Source organism: Cnephaeus nilssonii, assembly GCF_951640355.1.
Source record: "Cnephaeus nilssonii genome assembly, chromosome: 23".
In the NCBI taxonomy this organism is placed as follows: domain Eukaryota; kingdom Metazoa; phylum Chordata; class Mammalia; order Chiroptera; family Vespertilionidae; genus Cnephaeus; species Cnephaeus nilssonii.
In genome coordinates, this window is record NC_137094.1 from 15,130,834 (window position 1) to 15,150,690 (window position 19,857).

Below are 19,857 nucleotides of genomic sequence, written 5' to 3' on the forward strand. Positions count from 1 at the left end.
AATAATCGAGTCAGTTTTGATGTTAAATTAAACCCTGACCCAATTTCATAGAAGTGAGAGTAGGTCTTCTTGAGCCTGTGACCCTGATTTAAAGACTTGATCTCTTACGTGAGATAAACCAAAAGTTGGTGAACCATCTTTGTAGTCTCATTTCTTATATGAGAATTTACATTTGGGATTGTCACTTTGGAGATATCTTTTAGGGCATATTCTTCTATAAAGCCTAAAATGTCTAGAATTTTCTGGGTTCGAACAGCTTAGTATTAAGAAATCATTTGTATTTGATAAAAAGCCTTTGAAATATTTTAGTGAGTATTAGTCTTTGCTGTTGGTAGGAAATCTGCTTGTTTTATTCAATGCTTAACTGAGCAAAATAATATTCTATTCTTCTGTGACTAAAACTAGGAAGAAATAGAACCATTTCCAGAAGAAAGAGAAAACTTTCTTCAGCAGTTGTACAAATTCATGGAGGATAGAGGTGAGTGTGTTTTCTTTCTTTTTTTCTTTCTCATCATTAATGTTGTAGGTATCAGATATATAGTTAATATTTTAAAAATAATAATTCTGTTCATTAAGTTCCCTGTTCCTGGTAATCCTGGCTGTCTTTTTGATTGCCAGTATCACCAGCACCTCGAATAGTGTCTGTCACGTGGAAAGTGGAATGAGGAATTTGACAGTGTTTTGATAGATGTCATGGCCGTGGGTCCATCAGTGCCTGTGTTCTGTCCTGTCTTTTCTTCACTCCCATTAGGGCTCTTCTACCAAAGAGCTCTGACGCTAGGGAGCAGCAGCAGAGAGGGGATCATAGCAACACTGTTGTATTTGCACCCACATAAATGCCACTAGGAAAAGGCCTCCTTCTCCACAACCACTGTTTGACATACGTGTGTGTGTGTGTGTGTGTGTGTGTGTGTGTGTGTGTGAGAGAGAGAGAGAGAGAGAGAGGTGGCTACACTCTAAGATGGACCCTAAGTCTTTTTATAAAGGCTCAGCCTCACAACTAAGAGAATGAACCCACACACAGAGAGCCAGAAGTAAAGAAGTGTGACAGTATTTCAAGGTGAACCTTGGCTTAGCTCATTGAACCTGCCTAGTGTTGTTACAGAAATGCAGGGCTGGGAGAAAGAGGAGCAGGTGCTGACCTTTAGTGGAAACCCAGTTCTCCAGGACTATGGGACTGTTACCCTCTTGCTCATCTGTTCAGAGTGTAGTTTCTCCTTTCCTGGGAAGATGCGAGCAAGGGAAAGGAGTCGGGAGAAGCAGAAAGCTCTCTAGCTTGAGGAGAAGGACATGAATGAATAAGATTTGGAAATGCCACTTGACTCTGTAATTATTTTTAAATCTCCATTTTGCTTGCTGATGAGTAGAAGCTGGCTCTGTTTGTCTTCTGCTTTCATAAATGATAGTGGCTGCTATAATGTAGTTATCTTTTTATAGAATATACATTGTCCTTGATTCCTGTGTTATTTCTTTGTATAAATGGAGGCTTGGCCTAAGAAGGTAGGCTATTTCTTAGGCTTTTATGTAACATAAATAAAAGGTGATGAATAAAATCTAATATTAGAACAGTGATAAAATATGATTATGCCAGTCATATATTTTTTGGAAAGGGCCATAGATTGTATAGCTCTGTTCTGTTATTTCCTCTACGTTTTCTAAAGGAATGATAGTTTGTGTCCTTGCCCTACATTTTTCCGTATTAGAATGAAAGAAAACTATAGCTTTACTCTAGAATCATTTAGAGAAGTAATAATTTAGTAAAATGCAAAGAAAGTAAGCCCTGGCTGGGTAGCTCAGTTGGTTAGAGTGTTGTCCCCATATGCCAAGGTTGTAGATTCAGTCCCGTGTCAGGGTACATAAAAGAATCAACCAATGAATGCGCAAGTAAGTGGAGTAACAAATCGATATTTCTCTCTCATCATTAAAGAAAAAATTAATCTTTAAAATGCAAAGAAGGTGTCATAAAGATAACTGAATGTGAAGCAGTTGCCCATCATTTCAACAGTTTTACCAAACCTTGTTTCCCTGATTTTTAAAATTATTATTATGCTTTCTTTGGTATTTATTCTTTAACTCATAAGGAGAATAATAGTGGAATGAAATCATACAAGGTTTCAACAACCTGGTAAGAGGAAAAAAAAATTTAATGAAATGGGCTTAAGTAGAGGACATGTTTTTGATGAACAGCATCCTCCCTCCCCCCCCCCCGCCCATATATATATGCAGGGTAGGACAAAAATAGGTTTACAGTTGTTCGTATGGAAAATGCAATAAATAATCATATAAAAATAAACTGTTTTATACTCACAACTATAAAGCTACTTTTGTCCCACTCTGTGTGTATGCATACACTCATTGCACTGTATTTGAATCTTTTGAAATTTTTAAAAAATGCAGTGTGATTTTAATATATTTTGTGTTTTCCTTAATAGGCACACCTATTAACAAACGACCTGTACTTGGATATAGAAATTTGAATCTCTTTAAGTTATTCAGACTTGTACACAAACTTGGAGGATTTGATAATGTAAGTATTATAATCAAAAGTGAAGCATGTTTTTTATACATGTTTTCTCATCTAAAATTATTTATTCCAATGAATAAAAAATGGAAATGACTGGTTAGAAACAGAGCTGGCTTCCTCAGAACAAATTTAAATTTAATTAAAGATTTTTTTAAATGAGCTTTCTGACTTACTGTTAAGTTTGTCAAACTTTCATAAACTACCTAGTTATGTCTTAAGTCACAGCATAACTATATCGATGGAAATTCTTGCTTATGTCTCCCACTAAACTGTAACATATTTGGGTGCATGGATCTATGTTAATCTTCTTTATATCTGTAATCTCTTCCACTGTGCCTGATATATAAAACATATCATTTATATATGTATTTATAGAAACATATAGAAAATCTTTTTTTGAACTAGAAGAAATTATCTTAAGATTGCCATGTTAAATGATGCTCATATAATTAAGACTGAAAATTTTTTCTGTAGAATCAAATGTTTTAGTAAAATCCATAGAACTGCTTTGATTTATTAGCTTGTAAGCTTTATGGGACATGATCCATCATTTTAAAATTTCTGTCTCAGTTTCTTCATTATAAATTTTGATTAGGCATTTGGACATTTTCTTATTTACTATAACAGGATTTATTTAAAATGAAATGGTATAATATTTCAACATTTGTTAATTCTCTGAGATTTGTTAGAATACTAAAACTTACTTTAAGATATTGTGAATCAATTTTTTATTTAGTATTTATTGAGATTGATCTTTTTCATCCATTTGAGACTAAAACCAATAAATATAAACATTTATATATACTATGTTTATAAAAATATTTTTATATTCCTACCTTTAATTTGGAAGTTTTCATTTCACTTTGTCCATTAGATTGAAAGTGGAGCTGTTTGGAAGCAAGTCTACCAAGACCTTGGAATCCCTGTCTTAAACTCAGCTGCAGGATACAATGTTAAATGTGCTTATAAAAAGTAAGTCGGTGTACTTGGTATAGCTATATTCACTGTTTTATCCAGAAAGCAGGATGGGATGTATCCCATAACTGAGGCTCTAAGAAGAAATCAAATTTTTGCTAGAGTAATCACTCTATAACATAACATTTTCTAGAGTATTCTATGAACACTAGATCTATGAGATTGTCTGTGAAGCCGTTTTTGTGGCCAAGTAAGTTTTGAAAGTACTGTGTTAGGTTAAAATGCTAACGTTTTGAAAGTTAGGTACACACAAGTTTGATTCCTGCTCCTGCCAGTTACTAGCGATCGGTGCCCTTGGACCAGTTTCCTCATCTGTAGAAGGAGATACTACTGCTTGCTTCATAGGATTACTCTTGAGGATTAAATGAGGTTTTACATGTGCTTAGAGGCCCAAAGCCTGGCTTATAAAGAAGTGCTCAACAAACATGCTGTCACTCGAGCTTGTAAAAGCTACTGTTGTTACAGTTAGTATATTTATGATTATGATTGTCTTCACTTTTAGCATAGTTTTTTTAAATGAAACTTTCTTTGAAAAATGTTTCTATTTGGGTTAAAAAGATTGGGAAGAACTGAACTAGAATAAATGAGAATGTTAATAAGGCTCCATATCTGAAAAACAAGAGAAATGAACAAATTTAAATAACCACAACTCTACAGTAATATTTCAAAATTTTTCCTAAATGTAATTTCTCTTCATGTTTCTAGATACTTATATGGTTTTGAGGAGTACTGTAGGTCGGCCAATATTGAATTTCAGATGGCACTGCCAGAGAAAGTTGCTAACAAGCCATGTAAGGAGTGTGAAAATGTAAAAGAAATAAAAATTAAGGAAGAAAGTGAACCAGAAATGAAAGAAATAAAGATTGAAGAGGAGGAAAAGATTATAATAAAAGAAGAAAAGCCTACTGAAGATGATGTTGAAAGAAAGGAGAATATTAAACCCTCTCTGGTAAATCAGATATTGTCCTTTGCCGCCTTTGGTACATTTTCTACATACTCTAAAGATTTGTTAATTCATTGTGTAATTTTATACTTAGATAGATAGTGCATTTTCTTCAGTAAGTTCTATTTTTGTGTTTAAAATAGCTGTTCAGTATTTTTGCCTAGTGTTTTAAGAATGCAGGAGTTTCTTAAAATCACTAAAACGTTTCTCAATATTAGTATTGGTTGGTACCTTTTTTAATTAGAACATGGAATTAAGTTGATAGTATTTACTTTTGTTGGTTTAGTTGCTCTGATCTTTTTCTAGGGAAGTAAAAAGAATTTATTAGAATCTATATCTACACAAAGTGATCAGGAAAAAGAAGTTAACCTAAAAAAGACAGAAGAAAATGAAAATCTGGTTGACAAAAATGATGAGACAACTGGGATAGATGAATCCCTCAGCATAAAGGTAGAAGCTGAAGAAGAAAAAGCAAAATCTGGGTAAGAACTCTGTTTTTGGTTAAGATGCATTTTGGCCGAATGAATTCTTGTAATTTTCTCTCTGTATGTGCGTGTATGTGTGAATCGAAATTTGATTGACAAAATATAGAATAATTGGCTGATTATTATATACTTATTATATAAATAGCATTTGCCTACTTCAGAGACCCTACCAATGCAAATGTAGCAAAAGGTCATATTTTTGATTGATTCTTTTTGCTCTCATCATAGAAATTTATAAAATTTTCAGCTAGAGAAAAGTACTTCAACCAGATAATATAAATTTGGGAAAATGATTTTCGCCAATGTTTTATAGATGGTATGTTGGCTGTAGATTTTGACAGTTGTATTCATTTCTTAAGCAAAAAATAAGAATGGAAAAGTGCTAATAATTAGTTTTTAAAAGGCCAAAATTGTTATGCTGTGTTTTATGTGCAAGTAACATTTACTTGTTTTGGTTGGTTTGGAATGAAGAATTATTTAGAATGTAATTTGTACACTGCCAGTGGAGCCCTGGGTTTTCAAGGTGATCTTTGGTGTCTACTCTTATTTCTGAGCTTTAAAAACCCTAAACATTCCTCATTGTTAGTGGCCCATTTCAATAAGTACAACCAATGTTTTTTAATCATTTTAATATTTATCTGAAATTTGGCCACAGCATGAAGCCAAGGAGGGAAGAAGAAAAAAGAAAAAAATGTTTAGATGAATATAGTAAAAGGTATTTATCTTTGTTACGTATCTGTGTGTACAAAAATATATATCTCACATATTCCTTACTGCTATTGCAACTATTAAGAAACTTAGTGAGTAGCCAGCTTTTTGCCTAAAATCTCTTGGTCATTTTAGTGTTATTTTGCAAATTTGGCCTCAGCATGCAGATAAAATTTAAAGGAAAAAAAACCCCTGGGTTTAGATGAATATAGTTTGTTTGTTCATTATATTTGGTTATAGTTCTCTGTATGTAAGTGTTTATTTGAAATTATACATGCTGCTACTGGGGACTGTTTCACCTATTAAGAAAGAACTTAGTAAGGATTCAGCTTTATGCCTAAAAATGTGACATTTAAATCTGCAGCTATTTCTGGAGCATCTACTGTGTCGAAGGCACTCTGATAAGCCTTTATTTTCTCTTTGTTACTAGTAATTATCTTTACTTTTCACATTAGTACTTTAAAAACATTATTATTAGTATAATCTGTATTTTTTAGGGTTTTATTAATTCATTTAATTCTTCAACTATATGGCTTTCTTACTACAGAGATATAGTAGTATATGTCATACCACAAACTGAAATTATCCTGGTGTGACTGCCCTAGTTTGATATTTTTTAGAAGCATTATGTGTTAGAAATGTTCAAAAGTGATTTCTGAATTTTATTAGTTCAGTGCAATAGAAAATTTTACAGTTATAAAGAATTAATATTTAAGTATTTTTCTGATATATAACTTCCACTAAGTAATTAGCTACGACCAAGAATTTTTAATAACCTACCTCCATATTTCAGTGTCTGGTCCATAATAGGTATTGGTAAGCTGTAGCTTTTTTCTTTTAATTTGTTTCATTGTAAGGAGTGTGACCTCAAACTGGGAAATTTTGATATTTCTTTGTGAATTCAGATGAAAAATTCTTGCTGGCGTGTGTGTGTGTGTGTGTGTGTGCGCGCGCATTTTACACATTCAGAGGCTGTCTTTCTTGGCATTCTGTGTTGTATCTGGTTTAGTGCACTTACCTCTGATTTTGCTACTGAATTCTTAGAAGAATTTTCTATGGCTGATTCAAGCCAGTAATTGTGTTGTCTGATTATGTATACATCAGTATATTATTTTCATGACTTTTATTTGATTTGTGTCTGAAGTTGCTATTAAATGTGAAATTTTTATTTTTTTGTTTTGATTTTTTAGTACCGAGGATTGAGTTTTTATTTAGATTAAGTAAATATTACTCTGGCTACCACTTAATGTAGCCTGGTGCTTGCAGTTCTTGGCATTTATCAGTTGTGCTGAGCGTATTACATGATGTAAGATACGTTTAGAGTTGTTTTCATTTTTTAAAAAGTTTAGACTTTTTATTCTATCTATCTGCTTTTATATCATGATTCTGAGGTGCATGATAAATCTCTTGTTTTGTTGTGGCCAGCACAATACATTTCCTTTTTCCCCTGATATTTTAACTTGTACTTTTATATATGTATATAGTATGTAATACACAGATAAAACATTTGTTTAAGTTTGTTAATAATAGCTTATTACCCATAACACCCTTTCTGATAATTTCTTGGATATTTTAGCCTTACTGATCTTTAATTTTAAAGCTGTTAATGTATTTTCAATAATAGCGTTCATATTTTTTATCTTAGATTACAGTAGGTTTCCTTTAGGTTTTAGTTTTTAACCTTTTGCACTCGGATGTCGAGTGTGACTCGACACGGTTAGCATTAGAATAAAGGAATCGAGAAAAAAGCAAGCGAGTGCAAAGGGTTAAGTATATATTCATTTGGCTGTTGTTTGTTTGTTTATCTATTGTTGAAAGTATTATAGATGTCCCCTTTATTTTTCCCATTGATCCCCTCCACGCCCCACCCAACTCTTCCCAGGCCTTCACTCATTTGGCTGTAGATGAGTCTTTAAAAGAGGAATAATTCTTGAGAATCCTTATAGACTTGGGATGTATTTCAGAGAAAATTGACACATTTGACACTTTTATGAACTCAGACTTAATTTCATAAGTTTATTGTGCTTCCTTTCATCCCTCACTGTATAGAAGGAAAGAAGTAGAATAAAAAGGGTTATAATGCTGCTTTTATCTCTATTTCTATATTATTTTTGTTGCCTGTATAATTAGGAATGCTAAAATACGTTATTGCTAAAAAGGTTGCATATAAGAATATTAAAAATTATCAGTGGAAGTTGGCTTTTTGTATAAATATTATTTCTCTTAACTTTTAAAGTTTAATGCTCAGCTGTCTTGTGATTCTGTTTTATGATGTTTATTCATTTGTCAGCTATAAAGTGATGGATTCTTTTTGAGAGGAATCTATTGTAATACATTTAGACATACTGCAGAGCAGATAAAAACTTAACTAAATGTCGAGTTTCATACTAATAATGCATTGATTTTTTTGTAATCTAGTGCTTGGAAAGATTTATGGCTTGAGATTCTCTCCACCTTGTTTAATACAGATTTGTGGCTAATATAAAATGAATATGAATACTCAGTTTAGAAAGTACAGGGTACTGAAAAGATCAGAATGGTCGCAGTGCTGCTTCTGAATGGTTTAACTTGGAGTTTCATTTGGAACTTTGAAGTTGAGAGAGTTGGTAGAGAAGAATTTCAGTGAATATGGTAAAGAGAGCAGAAATTTTGAAGTTTAGAAGAATAAAAAGAAAAAAACTTGATGGAATATTAATGTGAAGTTAGTAGAATATACTTGTGACAGGTAAAATAACATTTTAGTATATAATATAACATTTGATTTTAGTTGGAGCACCTTTTAAAATTATTAAGACTAGCCATTGGCTAGTAAAAGTTTTTGTTTTAAATATCCTGAGGGTGGAAATATTTGAATAAACAATAATTTGAGTCAGAAAATAGCTATGAGGTGTAATGATTTTTGTTTTTGTGAACCGAGATGTAAAACACTTTCATAATAAAACCTGAGAAAATTGTAACAGTCGACTGTACTGGTTTCTTGCTCTGCAGCACAACGCCTGTCCGTCTGGCTGTTGGAAGTTTTCTTTTAATGCACTTATTTTTCAATGTTCATGTTCTCTCAATGTACCTTTTCTGTAACCATGGTCATCTTATACGGTTTTAGTTTTTAATATTAAGTTGAAAATCAGAGAATTTCATACACATGGAACCTGCTGTTCCCGGAACAATCACACCACAATTTTTATCAATTTATGTGGTTTGGAACTGAAAAGCTTATGAAGTATCTTTTATTAACTGCAATTTTTTAAACCTTTCAAGAGATGAAACGAATAAAGAGGAAGAGGAAGATGATGAAGAAGCTGAAGAGGAGGAGGAGGAGGAGGAGGAGGAAGAGGATGAAGAGGAGGATGACAACAATGAGGAAGAGGAGTTTGAATGCTATCCACCAGGCATGAAAGTCCAAGTGCGGTATGGACGAGGGAAAAATCAAAAAATGTATGAAGCTAGTATTAAAGATTCTGATGTCGAAGGTGGAGAGGTCCTTTACTTGGTCCATTACTGCGGATGGAATGTGAGGTAACTTGAGTTTTAGCTAGTGATTGCTACCTGAAAACACTGATAAATAACTTCCTATCTTAAAACTTAACGAATGAATTACAGGCTTATTAGTATTTTCATTGAGGTCATAGCACTGTGTAAAAAATAAGTAGTTTGTAGTATGTAAATGCCTCGTGTAGTGACTTCCTACCTCCTGTTGTTCATACTTAGAAGACATCCTTAGTGTCTGCCCAATTAATGTTTACATTACATGTGGATTAATCAAAGCAACACTTGGTGAAATGATAGGAAGACCCTTAAAAATGTGAGAGAGATTTGAGCTTCTTGATGTCTACAAGCCAATGATCAGACTTTTTGCTCTCTTGCATTTTCAACTACCTTGCCATAGTAACCTCTTTGTAATCTTCTTAAGTCATCATTTCTTTCCTTCGGACATCCTATTTCTTTCAGTAGGCAGGGACTTTAAAGTTGAGATTGCTTAAGAAGCTTTGGCTATTTCAAGAAGGCCTTATCTCCTCCTTAACAGTGCTTGTGTTACAGTGTTTTTCAGAAGCCTCAGAAATGTATGTTCATGTTTGAAGCACTATGGTTGCCATGTAAGCGGGTCTGCTTAGCTTAACTAGCGTGCACGTCCTCCCTTTCCGAGCTAGGGAGCTGCAAGGCAAGACAGAGGTTCGGTTTCAGGTTGGGTTAAATAAAGTGTTTTTCTTACCAAAAGTTTCCTTTGGTTTATCCAAAGAAATTTTGTATTTCAAGTTTGTCCAAAGTTTCTGTCAGTTTTGGGATCTGATCATTTAGGTGTCTTTTAAGAAAAACTTCATTTGGGAATATTTAATATTATTTTTGAAATATAGCCTGTGATAGGGTTAGCCTTTGGAAAGGTAATCATAGGAGTTTTAAGTGGTGGTTTCATGTCTGCCTAGTCTCTTCAAGGAGGAATATAGTTCTCATGCTTTAAATTATAATTTGTTTGGAAAGTCACTAAAAAAATTTCATCTCTTTCTTAAAAATAATACTCTGTTCCTTAAAAGTACGTATTGTGTTGTCCGGTTGCAGCAGTAGGAAACTCTAGAAACGTCTAATCTGATTTCCTTATTTATTGTGAGAAAAGTACAGATCTGATCCATTGGGCTTGTTCTTTATTTCTAACCAACAAGATTAACAAAGTTTTGAATTTTAAGACTTATCTGTCATCAGTGTTGTCCTGAAACAAGCTTTTCCAGATACTACTTTTAAAATCGTGTGTAATTAATTCTGTTGTCCGTTCTTATGCTGCCTCTATGGTGCGTGATGTTTCTCACTGTAGTGCTGGCATTAATGATAAGTTCAGAGGAACTCGCTTGAAATCTCAGATGCAGTTGCTGTAGGAATATTTTGCCCACTCTTTGATATTTAATCATTTTGATCCTACTAAATGGTCTCATTAAACATAAATGTAGAGGGAGTTCCATTTTTGCCTAGGGTGTAAATGTTGAGTATGTTAATTTAAAATTAGGAGAAAATTGAGTCAACAAAAATTAATTATTAAATAATGCCCACAATATAGATAAAAGCACATCATCTTTTTGCCTTCTCCTTTCAATTCTCCTGGTTATTTTGCTAGTTTATTTTATTTTACTATATATATATATATATATATATATATATATATATATATTGCTAGTTTATCTATAATAAGGCAGTTTTCTTAGTAGCCTTTTAAAATGCTTTAAATTCTGTGATGAGTGGATAGAATTTAAGCATTCTCTAACTTTCACTATAATCAGGGCTTGATTGTTTTCTATTAATTATCTCAAACGAGAGGCTTGGTATGTATGTGAGTTGAGACATTCATAAAATTATTCTGTAGTTAAGATAAAACTTTCTGTTTCCTTAAGAAAAGATTGACTAAAAGAAAGTATCCTATCCTAGGAGCACTTGGATTTTAGGGGGTAGAAAATATTCAGTATTTTAACTTTGAAATTGATAGTGGGTTGGGCAGGATAACGGGAGATTTTCAATGGAGGCATTCAGGAGTTTAATAATATAGAAAGGAAAAGGAGAACTATTCAACAAGACTTGCTTGTGTCACTGAGAAGGATGCGCTACTCCTGACAGCTCAAGCATTTGTGTGGTCTGAACGTTGAAAAGAAGAGAACTTACCATCTTGGTGAAGAACTGTAGGGGTGGATCCCCACACACTGCAGCATCGTAGAGAAAACCACTGTACTTCAGTAGATGAAGCAGTTAATTTTCTTAGTCAATATAACAGCATCCTCTTTCTCTGCAATAGTAACCAAGGCTGTCCTGCTGATGAGTAAGGAATCACTGTGGGGAGCATTGGAGATCTTGTTCCCCAGCATGTGTCGTCAGTTTGACTCAAATAAAATTAAAAAAAAAAGGAAAAGAAATCACACGTAATTTTTGCTGCTCCTTCTTGTCTGAAGCTAATCTAATGAGGACTGCAACAAGCCCTCATCAGCTCTACAACTGTTTTCCCATTATTTTTGGAAATTCAGCTTGATCTCTGAATTTACACTTGATGTGAAATTGAAAATGAAGATTTATGCATGAAAGTTCATGAAAGTATTATTTTCAGTGGCAGCCATTCATTACTATGGCAATTTAGAAAATTTCATGTGGGGCTATTTATGTGAGTTTTGTGTGATCTGAAACATCATTTTCTAGCAAACAGGGTTTTCTTAAAAGGAAAATACCTTAGTTTTTAAAAATACTGTTCTATGTTATTCTTTTTTTCCTAAAATGCTATATAAACCTTTACATTAATGTAATTATTATTTATACCCTTAATTCAAAACTGAAAAATGTGATAACTAGTGAATGAATATTGAACTACTTTAGACCTCCTAGCAACAGAATGGGAGTAAAGCAGAAATTAAAATCCGAATTAAAAGGATTGGTTTATAAACGCCATACCTGTAGAATGTAGAAACTAATGGATTGGGCTCAACCTGGAGCCCAGACTCCTCTATTCTCCTATATATGGCAACTCTTAATTTTCTGGGGACCTGTCAAACTGTTCTGTTAAGGTTCCAATTTCTCCGTATTCAAATAAAAGTACTATTGCAGTCAAAAGGCTGTGAGAAAATCTTTTGCAGCATACAAAATACTTAGTATCAGATAGTCCTACATGTAGAGAAATGTAAAACAAAGCTTAAAAGCAATAAGGTGAACTTAAAAAATTACTTTTGAGTTGACTAGTTTTTCAGTGCAAGTGAAAATAGACTTTTTTGTGTGTGAAATAAAGATTAAGCAGTTATCTTTACCACTCAAATGGGCTTTCTTTCTGTTTTCAACTTAAAAGAATGTTTATTAAACGGGACTTTTCCATTTACGAGTTTGTAGATTAGCAGGTGTATTTTATGTAAAACATAAAAATTGGACCTGTTTCATTTGGTGGCTCTGTAGATTGGCAGGTAGTACATTGGTCTAAATGGGCACAAATACAGTAACCCCCTAAATTGATCAGTTATTAGTAAAGTAAGTTTTTGGGATACTTTAGAAACTCAGTATCTGAATCACAGTTGCTAACCCTTTTCAGTGGTCTGTAAATAAAACCTGCTCTGCCATTGTTCTTAACACTGCTTACTGCCTCTGCCTAAAGTCCTATACCTTTGCTTCAGCTAATAGAGTTAAATTCTCCAGGAAAATGGATTGATATCATTACTGTATCATTCTCTTGGGGTGGTTGTGTCAAATCATAAATTATGCTATAATATTTATGTTTCTATCATTATGCTGTTGTTTTCTTTATTATGATGAACACCATTCCTGTGTCTTTGGTATGGATTTAACAGTATTATGTGAAATAGAAATATGGAATGTTAATAGCATGCTTAAAATTTTAGCTTTTCAGTAATAAACTTTTATTTTTGTTGTATCCTAAGTACATTACTAAAAGCATAAAATTGTGTTCAGTGAGTCTTCATAAATTTCGTTTTAGATATTTTCTCAAATTAAAAATATATGTATAGCCGGAGAGCTCAGAGCATCATCCCAGTAAGCCAAGGTTGCAGGTTCGATCCCCAGTCAGAGCACATATAAAATGCATAAATAAGTGAAACAACAAATTGATGTTTCTCTCTTTCTCCCTTCCTCTCTCTCTAAAGTCAATCAATAAATTAAAAAATAATAAAAAATATGTGTTGAGATTATAATAGGAAATTCATCAAGTAGGTAAATATCGATAAAATTGCTTATAAAGTTTATTATTAATAACTAGTGCTGCTTTTCATCATGACTTGGTCTTTTTTCTATTACAGTGTCCCATAGGTTCTTAATTAAGGGAGGAAACTTCATCTCCTTGCAATGATAGCATAAATTTCCACTTTAGACATGAGGTTTTTAAAAGCTTAGTTATATGATATATGTAACTTAACCTTTTGTTTATAGGAAGTAAGATATAGAGTATTATTGCTCAGCAATTATTAAATGAATATACATTACAGAAAACAAACTACAAATGACTTATATTTTACTTTAATGGTTGTTACATTTTATCTTTTTTAATTGCATATTTCAGATAGTGAGTTTTTAGTATTATGTCAATTGGGTTTTGCTTATGAAATTATTTTGAAAATATGTTTATGTTGCATGCAATTACTTTTAATCTCTGATTATGTCTTTTGGGTGTATATTAACATATGCTGATAAGGTTCCTTTGGAAAAGGGTTAGTTGGGTTGAAGATGAACCACATCTGAATTGATGTTGGTCACAGAAACCATTTATGTCTGGTTGACTGACATTCTTTTCCATTTTTATTATTGCTAAGTGATTGCTTAGGTGATTTGCCAACATATCCAAGCAAAAACTATAAAGCTTTCTTTTTTGAACTCGACTTTTCTCTGGTGAGAGCAATTACGTTATGGTCTCTGAATGATTTCTTCTAGCTTTGTATAAATATTTTAATTCATCACATTTAAAAATACAAATGTTTACGTACCTTCTTTCAAAAGGTGCAGGTTTGTGTTGTTCCTTTTGTAATTCCCATTTAGTGTTGCCATCTCTGCTCACTTGTAAGCTCCCTGCAGGAAGGAGCTGTGCTGCCTTCACTGCTGAGTACCCAGTGCTCAGTGCAGAGCCTGTCACGTGATAGGTGCCTATGACGTATTTGTCAGGTGACTCTGCCCTTGTTCGTGCGTTTGGTCTTGGAGTTCACGGACTTGATCAGTTCAGGGCCCTCTGGTGCGCCTCCATCCCCCATAGGCCAGTGAGTGACCTTCGGAAGTTCACTGAGTTGCTTGTGCATCTTGTCTTTCATGTTTGTTTCATTAGTTAGATGACTCAGTAGAAATATTTTCAAATAAGTCATGTACTTCCTTGAAAATATTTCATTAGTATTTTAGTTAAATATCTGGTAGGATACTTGTCTAGATCCTATGCTTTAATTATAAGGAATTTATTGATAACAGAATTTAAGAAGTATGGTCTAATCACTAACAGGCAGTCTCAATTTTTAGAGAGAGAGAAACATTAATGTGAGAATGAAATATAGATTGGCTGCCTCCTGCACAACCCCTACCAGGAATCTATCCTGCAACCCAGGCATGTACCCTAAACTGGGAATCAAACTTCAACCCTTCTGTGCATGAGACAATGCCACACCGCTCAGGGCAGTTGGTAACTTTATGCATCAAACCAGGAAGTTGAACTAAATGATCTCCAGGGTTGTTTCCAGTTCTAAAATGTAATGATTCTATTTATTTATGAGTTTCTCTTTAATATGCCATAAGTATCTTTGTGGTATATGTCTGTATATTTATATCAATTTCCTTTAACTTTAGATATGATGAATGGATTAAAGCAGATAAAATAGTGAGACCTGCTGATAAAAATGTGCCAAAGATAAAACATCGGAAAAAAATAAAGGTAAGTGCTTATTTTTCTCTACATCATAATTCTTAATTAAAGAACTTTCCCCAAAAAATTATGCATTAAGTATGTGTGCATTAGTGTTAGCAGAGTTAGAAATACTCCTTGAAATAGCAAATTTAGCAAAAACTAGATTTGGGTACAATAATATTGTCACTTATGGAAAAGCACGTTGGAAACTGTACTAAATGATCGGTGAGACTTTTCTCAGTTTCAACATCGTAGAAGGCCACCCAGCCAGATTTTACTGATCCATGTCAGCCCTCTCCTCCCCCTCTGATTTCCAACTAGGGAGCCCTAAAGTGGTGGGCCTGGAGCCCTGGGTTACGTACTAACTGCAAACTACTCGGGAGCAAAAGGAGGCTTCTTGGTCTGACTGCAGGGAGTGGCTTAGAGCAGGTTCCCAGAGATGCCGCTGTCGGGGAAGTTGATGTTACTTTTCTGTATGATCCAATTGCTCTTTCTAAGATTAACTCTCTTTAATGTTCTCTTAGAAAGCAGACCATTAGCTTTAGAACAGTTGTTACCTTGTTAATGGAATTTTTATATTTTGAATGGTGTATGTATTTGAGGTGTTTAATAGTTCTTCTGAAGTACATTTTTCATATTCAAAGTGAGAAGCCGTTTACTTTCCTGCTAAATAATACTCTAGTGGCCCTTCGTAGTGAAAGTTTTCCCCTAAAATGGTTATGCTTTTCTCACTGTAACATTGGGTCCATGGTTAAGTTTTGGTGTAGCAACTGAGTAGCTACCCCTCAGGCCTCATCAAACCCTTTCTTCTTCACTCTCAGTCTTTGTTGGAAAATATGGGGTGACATTGGTTAGCACAATTATATAGGTTTCAGGTACCCCAGAGACATGCTAGTCTTAATTGTTTGCCTGATTGCTAATGTATTTCAGCTATTTAAATATAAATACTAGACAAGAACTTTTTGCTCATCCTGCATTATTTGTTAAATAATATTGAAAAAACATCTGTGGCTGTTTTGAGGGGCTTTTTGTATATTTTTGTTATTTAATAATATATTAAAAGAGTTAAAATTAGTATTAACAATGTTACTAATTTATGGCTAACATGAGATACTTTTTTCCCCTTAACCTAGAATAAATTAGACAAAGAAAAAGACAAAGATGAAAAATACTCTCCTAAAAACTGTAAACTGCGGCGCTTGTCAAAACCACCATTTCAGACAAATTCATCTCCTGAAATAGTATCTAAACTGGATCTTACTGATGCTAAAAACTCTGATACAGCTCATATTAAATCCATAGAAATTACTTCTATCCTTAATGGACTTCAAGGTAAATATAATAAATATCCTTTTTGCATGCAAGTGTTTGTTGTTAGTTTTTATAAATCAAATTCTGTAAAGGTAATTCATTGACATCAAATTGTTTTTTTAATGGAACCAGAATTTTTTTTGGTTCTATTACTTGAAATGAAACCAGTCATTGATTGAGGCTTAGAAATATTTCTGTTAATAGATCCAAGGGCACCACTAAATTATAGTTAAAATTTAATATTCATCCTATTGTATTGATTCTGTGCTTTTTTTTCAGGTTCCATCCTTTCTGTTGCCATGGAAAGCACAGTTAGTGTTATGCCATATTAGAATATAAAGTTAAATTGAATTTTTTGTAAAGAATATTTAACTTTGCTTACCTTGATTACATTTATTACATTCTTTTTTATGGTGACATTACTGTTAATATTTACAGCAGAATGAAGTGTAACTATCAGATAATAACAGTAATAAAGACTGGTGGGAGGGGGAGGCTTATAAATCTGGCTAGCAGGGAAAAGAGGGGGAAGATCTGATCTATCAAATGAAGTAAAAGAATGTATCTCCATAAAAGATATTTCACATTTTTTATAACTTGAAGAGTTCAGATTTTTTTGTTAATCCTTATTGGAGGATATTTTTCCATTGATTTTTAGATAGAGTAGAGTGGGACAGAAGGAGAGAAACATCGAGAGAGACACATCTATTGGTTGCCTCCTTCCTGAGCCCTGACCAGGCTTGGGGAGAAATTAGCAAGTAACTAAAAGAGGAAATATTTTTAGAACTGACAGGCAGAAATCTCTAAATGGAAAGAGCCCCTCAAGTACTTAAAGTGATGCAGAAAGAGCCACGCCGCAGTACATTGTTATGAAATTATAAAATAGCAGGAATAAAAACATCACAAAGGCATGAAAGAGTGTTTTCAACACTACAAGCAAAAGAGCTGTACCTTCAAAAATTTTAAGGAAAATAATTTCACCTTGGAATTCTGCACCGGGTTAAACTAATCACACAGTGAAGTTTGAGGGTCAGGATGAATTCAGACATGTAAGGACAAAGAATATCTTCCTCCCATGTGCCTGTTTTAGGAAACTGCTAGGTGGTCCAACACAACAGGGGAGTAAACCGAGCAAAAGGAAGATGTGAGGTGAATCTGACAGTGGGTCTAGGTCAACAGAAAGCCTGTACGAGCTTCCTGGGATGATGGCTGTTAGAACTGAGCCAGAGAGCAGCGCCCTAGAGGGAGCAGAAAATAGGCCTCCAGGGGAGGGATTGGTGAGTAAGGAAACTGGATAGAATGCTTGACTTCATGGAGCAGGTGAAATAAATGTGGAAGACATAAAAAAGGAAGACAGCATGAGTAAAAAAGAACTTTTGGAAACTCCTTGAAAAATAAAAGGCTCTACCAGAAAGAAAGTAACAAGTGTACTATTTCTGCAATGAACCATATTTACATGTTATAATACTATATTTAAATAAATATATATAGGGAAAGTATGGGGAAAGGGGGATGAGGTATTAATGAGAGAAAATCCTCGCTTATATGAGGTTAAACTTCATAAATCAACAAATAGAATATTATTAAGAGATGATGGTAATAACTACCAATAGAAATAGTTATAACCACCTATATGTACTGCTTTGATCATTTAAAAAAATTTAGTTATACAGGAACACATTGAAAATTTTTAATGTTTTTACCCATCTTAATTGTCTCAATTTTTTTAAAAAACATTTAAACCTACTTAAAGAACATAATACATGGATTTCTTAGAATGTTATAGTTAAGATTCTAACTTCTGGAATCAAATGACTTAAATTTAGACTTTCTCTTGACTTTTTCTAGCTATTTGGGGTAGTTTAACCTCTCTAAATCCTAATTTTCTAAACTATAAAATAGGGATGATAAAAACACACTCCTCAAACACACACCTCACAGCTTTAATGAGGTATAATTTACAGACAATAAAATTCACGACTTTTATGTTTACAATTTTATATGTTATGGCTAAAGTATATAGTAGTGGAACTGTCGCTCCAGGCGTGATTGTAGACGTTTCCGCTATTGGCGAGTGTCTTAACTCTCCGAAGCTTAGTTTCCTCACTTGTAAAATGGAATAAAACCTGGTGAGCAGGGTGGCTATAAACATAGGAGCTAATATATAAAGTGTGTGGCACAGAGAAGCTACTGCTAATCTTCCTCTCATATATCATTTTTCTTCTTTCTTTTCTAGCTTCTGAAAGTTCTGAAGACAGTGAGCAGGAGGATGAGACAGGTGCTCACGACATGGACAGTACTGGCAAAGAGGAATCGAAGGCGGAGTATTTGGCCCACGCCAGAAATGACCTTCTTTCAAAGGAGGAACAGAACAGTTCATTTTTGCTAGAAGAAAGCAAGGTCCATGCAGAGTTGGTAATATCTAAACCAGCGTCGAAATCTCCAGAAAGGTTAAGAAAAGATATAGAAGGATTGTCCGAAGATACTGATTATGAAGAAGATGAAGTCACAAAAAAGAGAAAGGATGTCAAGAAAGACACCCCCGATAAATCCTCAAAGCCACAGGTCAAACGTGGGAAAAGAAGGTATTGCAACACAGAGGAGGGTGCAAAAACCGGGTCGCCCAGCAAAAAGGACGAGAAGGCCAAGAACAAAGAATCGCTTTGCGTAGAAAACAGTAGCAACAGCTCTTCCGATGAAGATGAAGAAGAAAAATCAAAAGCAAAGCTGACACCAACTAAGAAATACAACTGTTTGGAGGAAAAGAGAAAATCTCTGCGGACGACTGGTTTCTATTCGGGATTTTCAGAAGTGGCGGAAAAAAGGATCAAACTTCTCAACAACTCGGATGAAAGACTTCAGAACAGCCGCGCTAAAGATCGCAAAGACGTCTGGTCAAGTATTCAAGGCCAGTGGCCCAAAAAGACGCTGAAGGAGCTTTTTTCTGACTCGGACACAGAGGCCGCAGCTTCCCCCCCGCACCCGGCCCCGGAGGAGGGCCCGGCCGAGGGGACCCTGCAGACAGTGGCCGAGGAGGAGAGCTGCTCTCCCGGGGCCGAGCTGGACGCACCGCTGCCCGCCGGCGCCGACAACCAGCCCGCCGAGGAGAAACCCCTGGAAGCCAGCGACAAAAAGGCGGAATTTCCAAGCAGTGGCAGCAATTCAGTGCTCAACACCCCTCCCACCACCCCGGAGTCCCCTTCCTCGGTCACCGTCACGGAGGCCGGCCAGCAGCAGTCTTCTGTGTCCGCATCAGACGCCCTGGCCCCAAACCAGGAAGAGGTGCGAAGTATCAAGAGTGAGACCGACAGCACGATCGAGGTGGACAGCGTCGCGGGGGAGCTCCAGGACCTGCAGTCGGAGGGGAACAGCTCGCCCGCCGGCTGCGACGCCAGCGTGAGCTCCAGCAGCAGCACCCAGCCCGAGCCAGAGCCTTCGGAGAAAGGTGAGCCGCGCAGCCCGGGCCTGCCTGAGGGCCCCCTCCTACCTTCCAGTGGCTTCTAAGGGAGGCACTAGTGTGAACGCGGTACAAATGCAAACTTGCAAAGTCACTTGAGTAATGAATAGCGGA

At 34.9% G+C, this 19,857-nt stretch overlaps 1 protein-coding gene across 6 annotated transcripts in view; it reads left to right on the plus strand.

Moving 5' to 3' along the window:
* The window catches only part of ARID4B (AT-rich interaction domain 4B), a 63,991-nt gene that overhangs the window by 34,491 nt on the left and 9,643 nt on the right, over nucleotides 1-19,857 (plus strand). For 4 of the 6 annotated variants that reach the window (XM_079763534.1, XM_079763535.1, XM_079763539.1 and 1 more), the window contains exons 12-20: nucleotides 406-478; nucleotides 2,433-2,527; nucleotides 3,399-3,496; nucleotides 4,205-4,448; nucleotides 4,749-4,924; nucleotides 8,894-9,151; nucleotides 14,918-15,002; nucleotides 16,109-16,307; nucleotides 18,523-19,731. In XM_079763534.1, coding sequence (XP_079619660.1) covers nucleotides 406-478; nucleotides 2,433-2,527; nucleotides 3,399-3,496; nucleotides 4,205-4,448; nucleotides 4,749-4,924; nucleotides 8,894-9,151; nucleotides 14,918-15,002; nucleotides 16,109-16,307; nucleotides 18,523-19,731 — 2,437 coding nt within the window. The remainder of the gene's footprint in view (nucleotides 1-405; nucleotides 479-2,432; nucleotides 2,528-3,398; nucleotides 3,497-4,204; nucleotides 4,449-4,748; nucleotides 4,925-8,893; nucleotides 9,152-14,917; nucleotides 15,003-16,108; nucleotides 16,308-18,522; nucleotides 19,732-19,857) is intronic. The other 2 variants (XM_079763537.1, XM_079763538.1) reach the window with 2 other exon arrangements.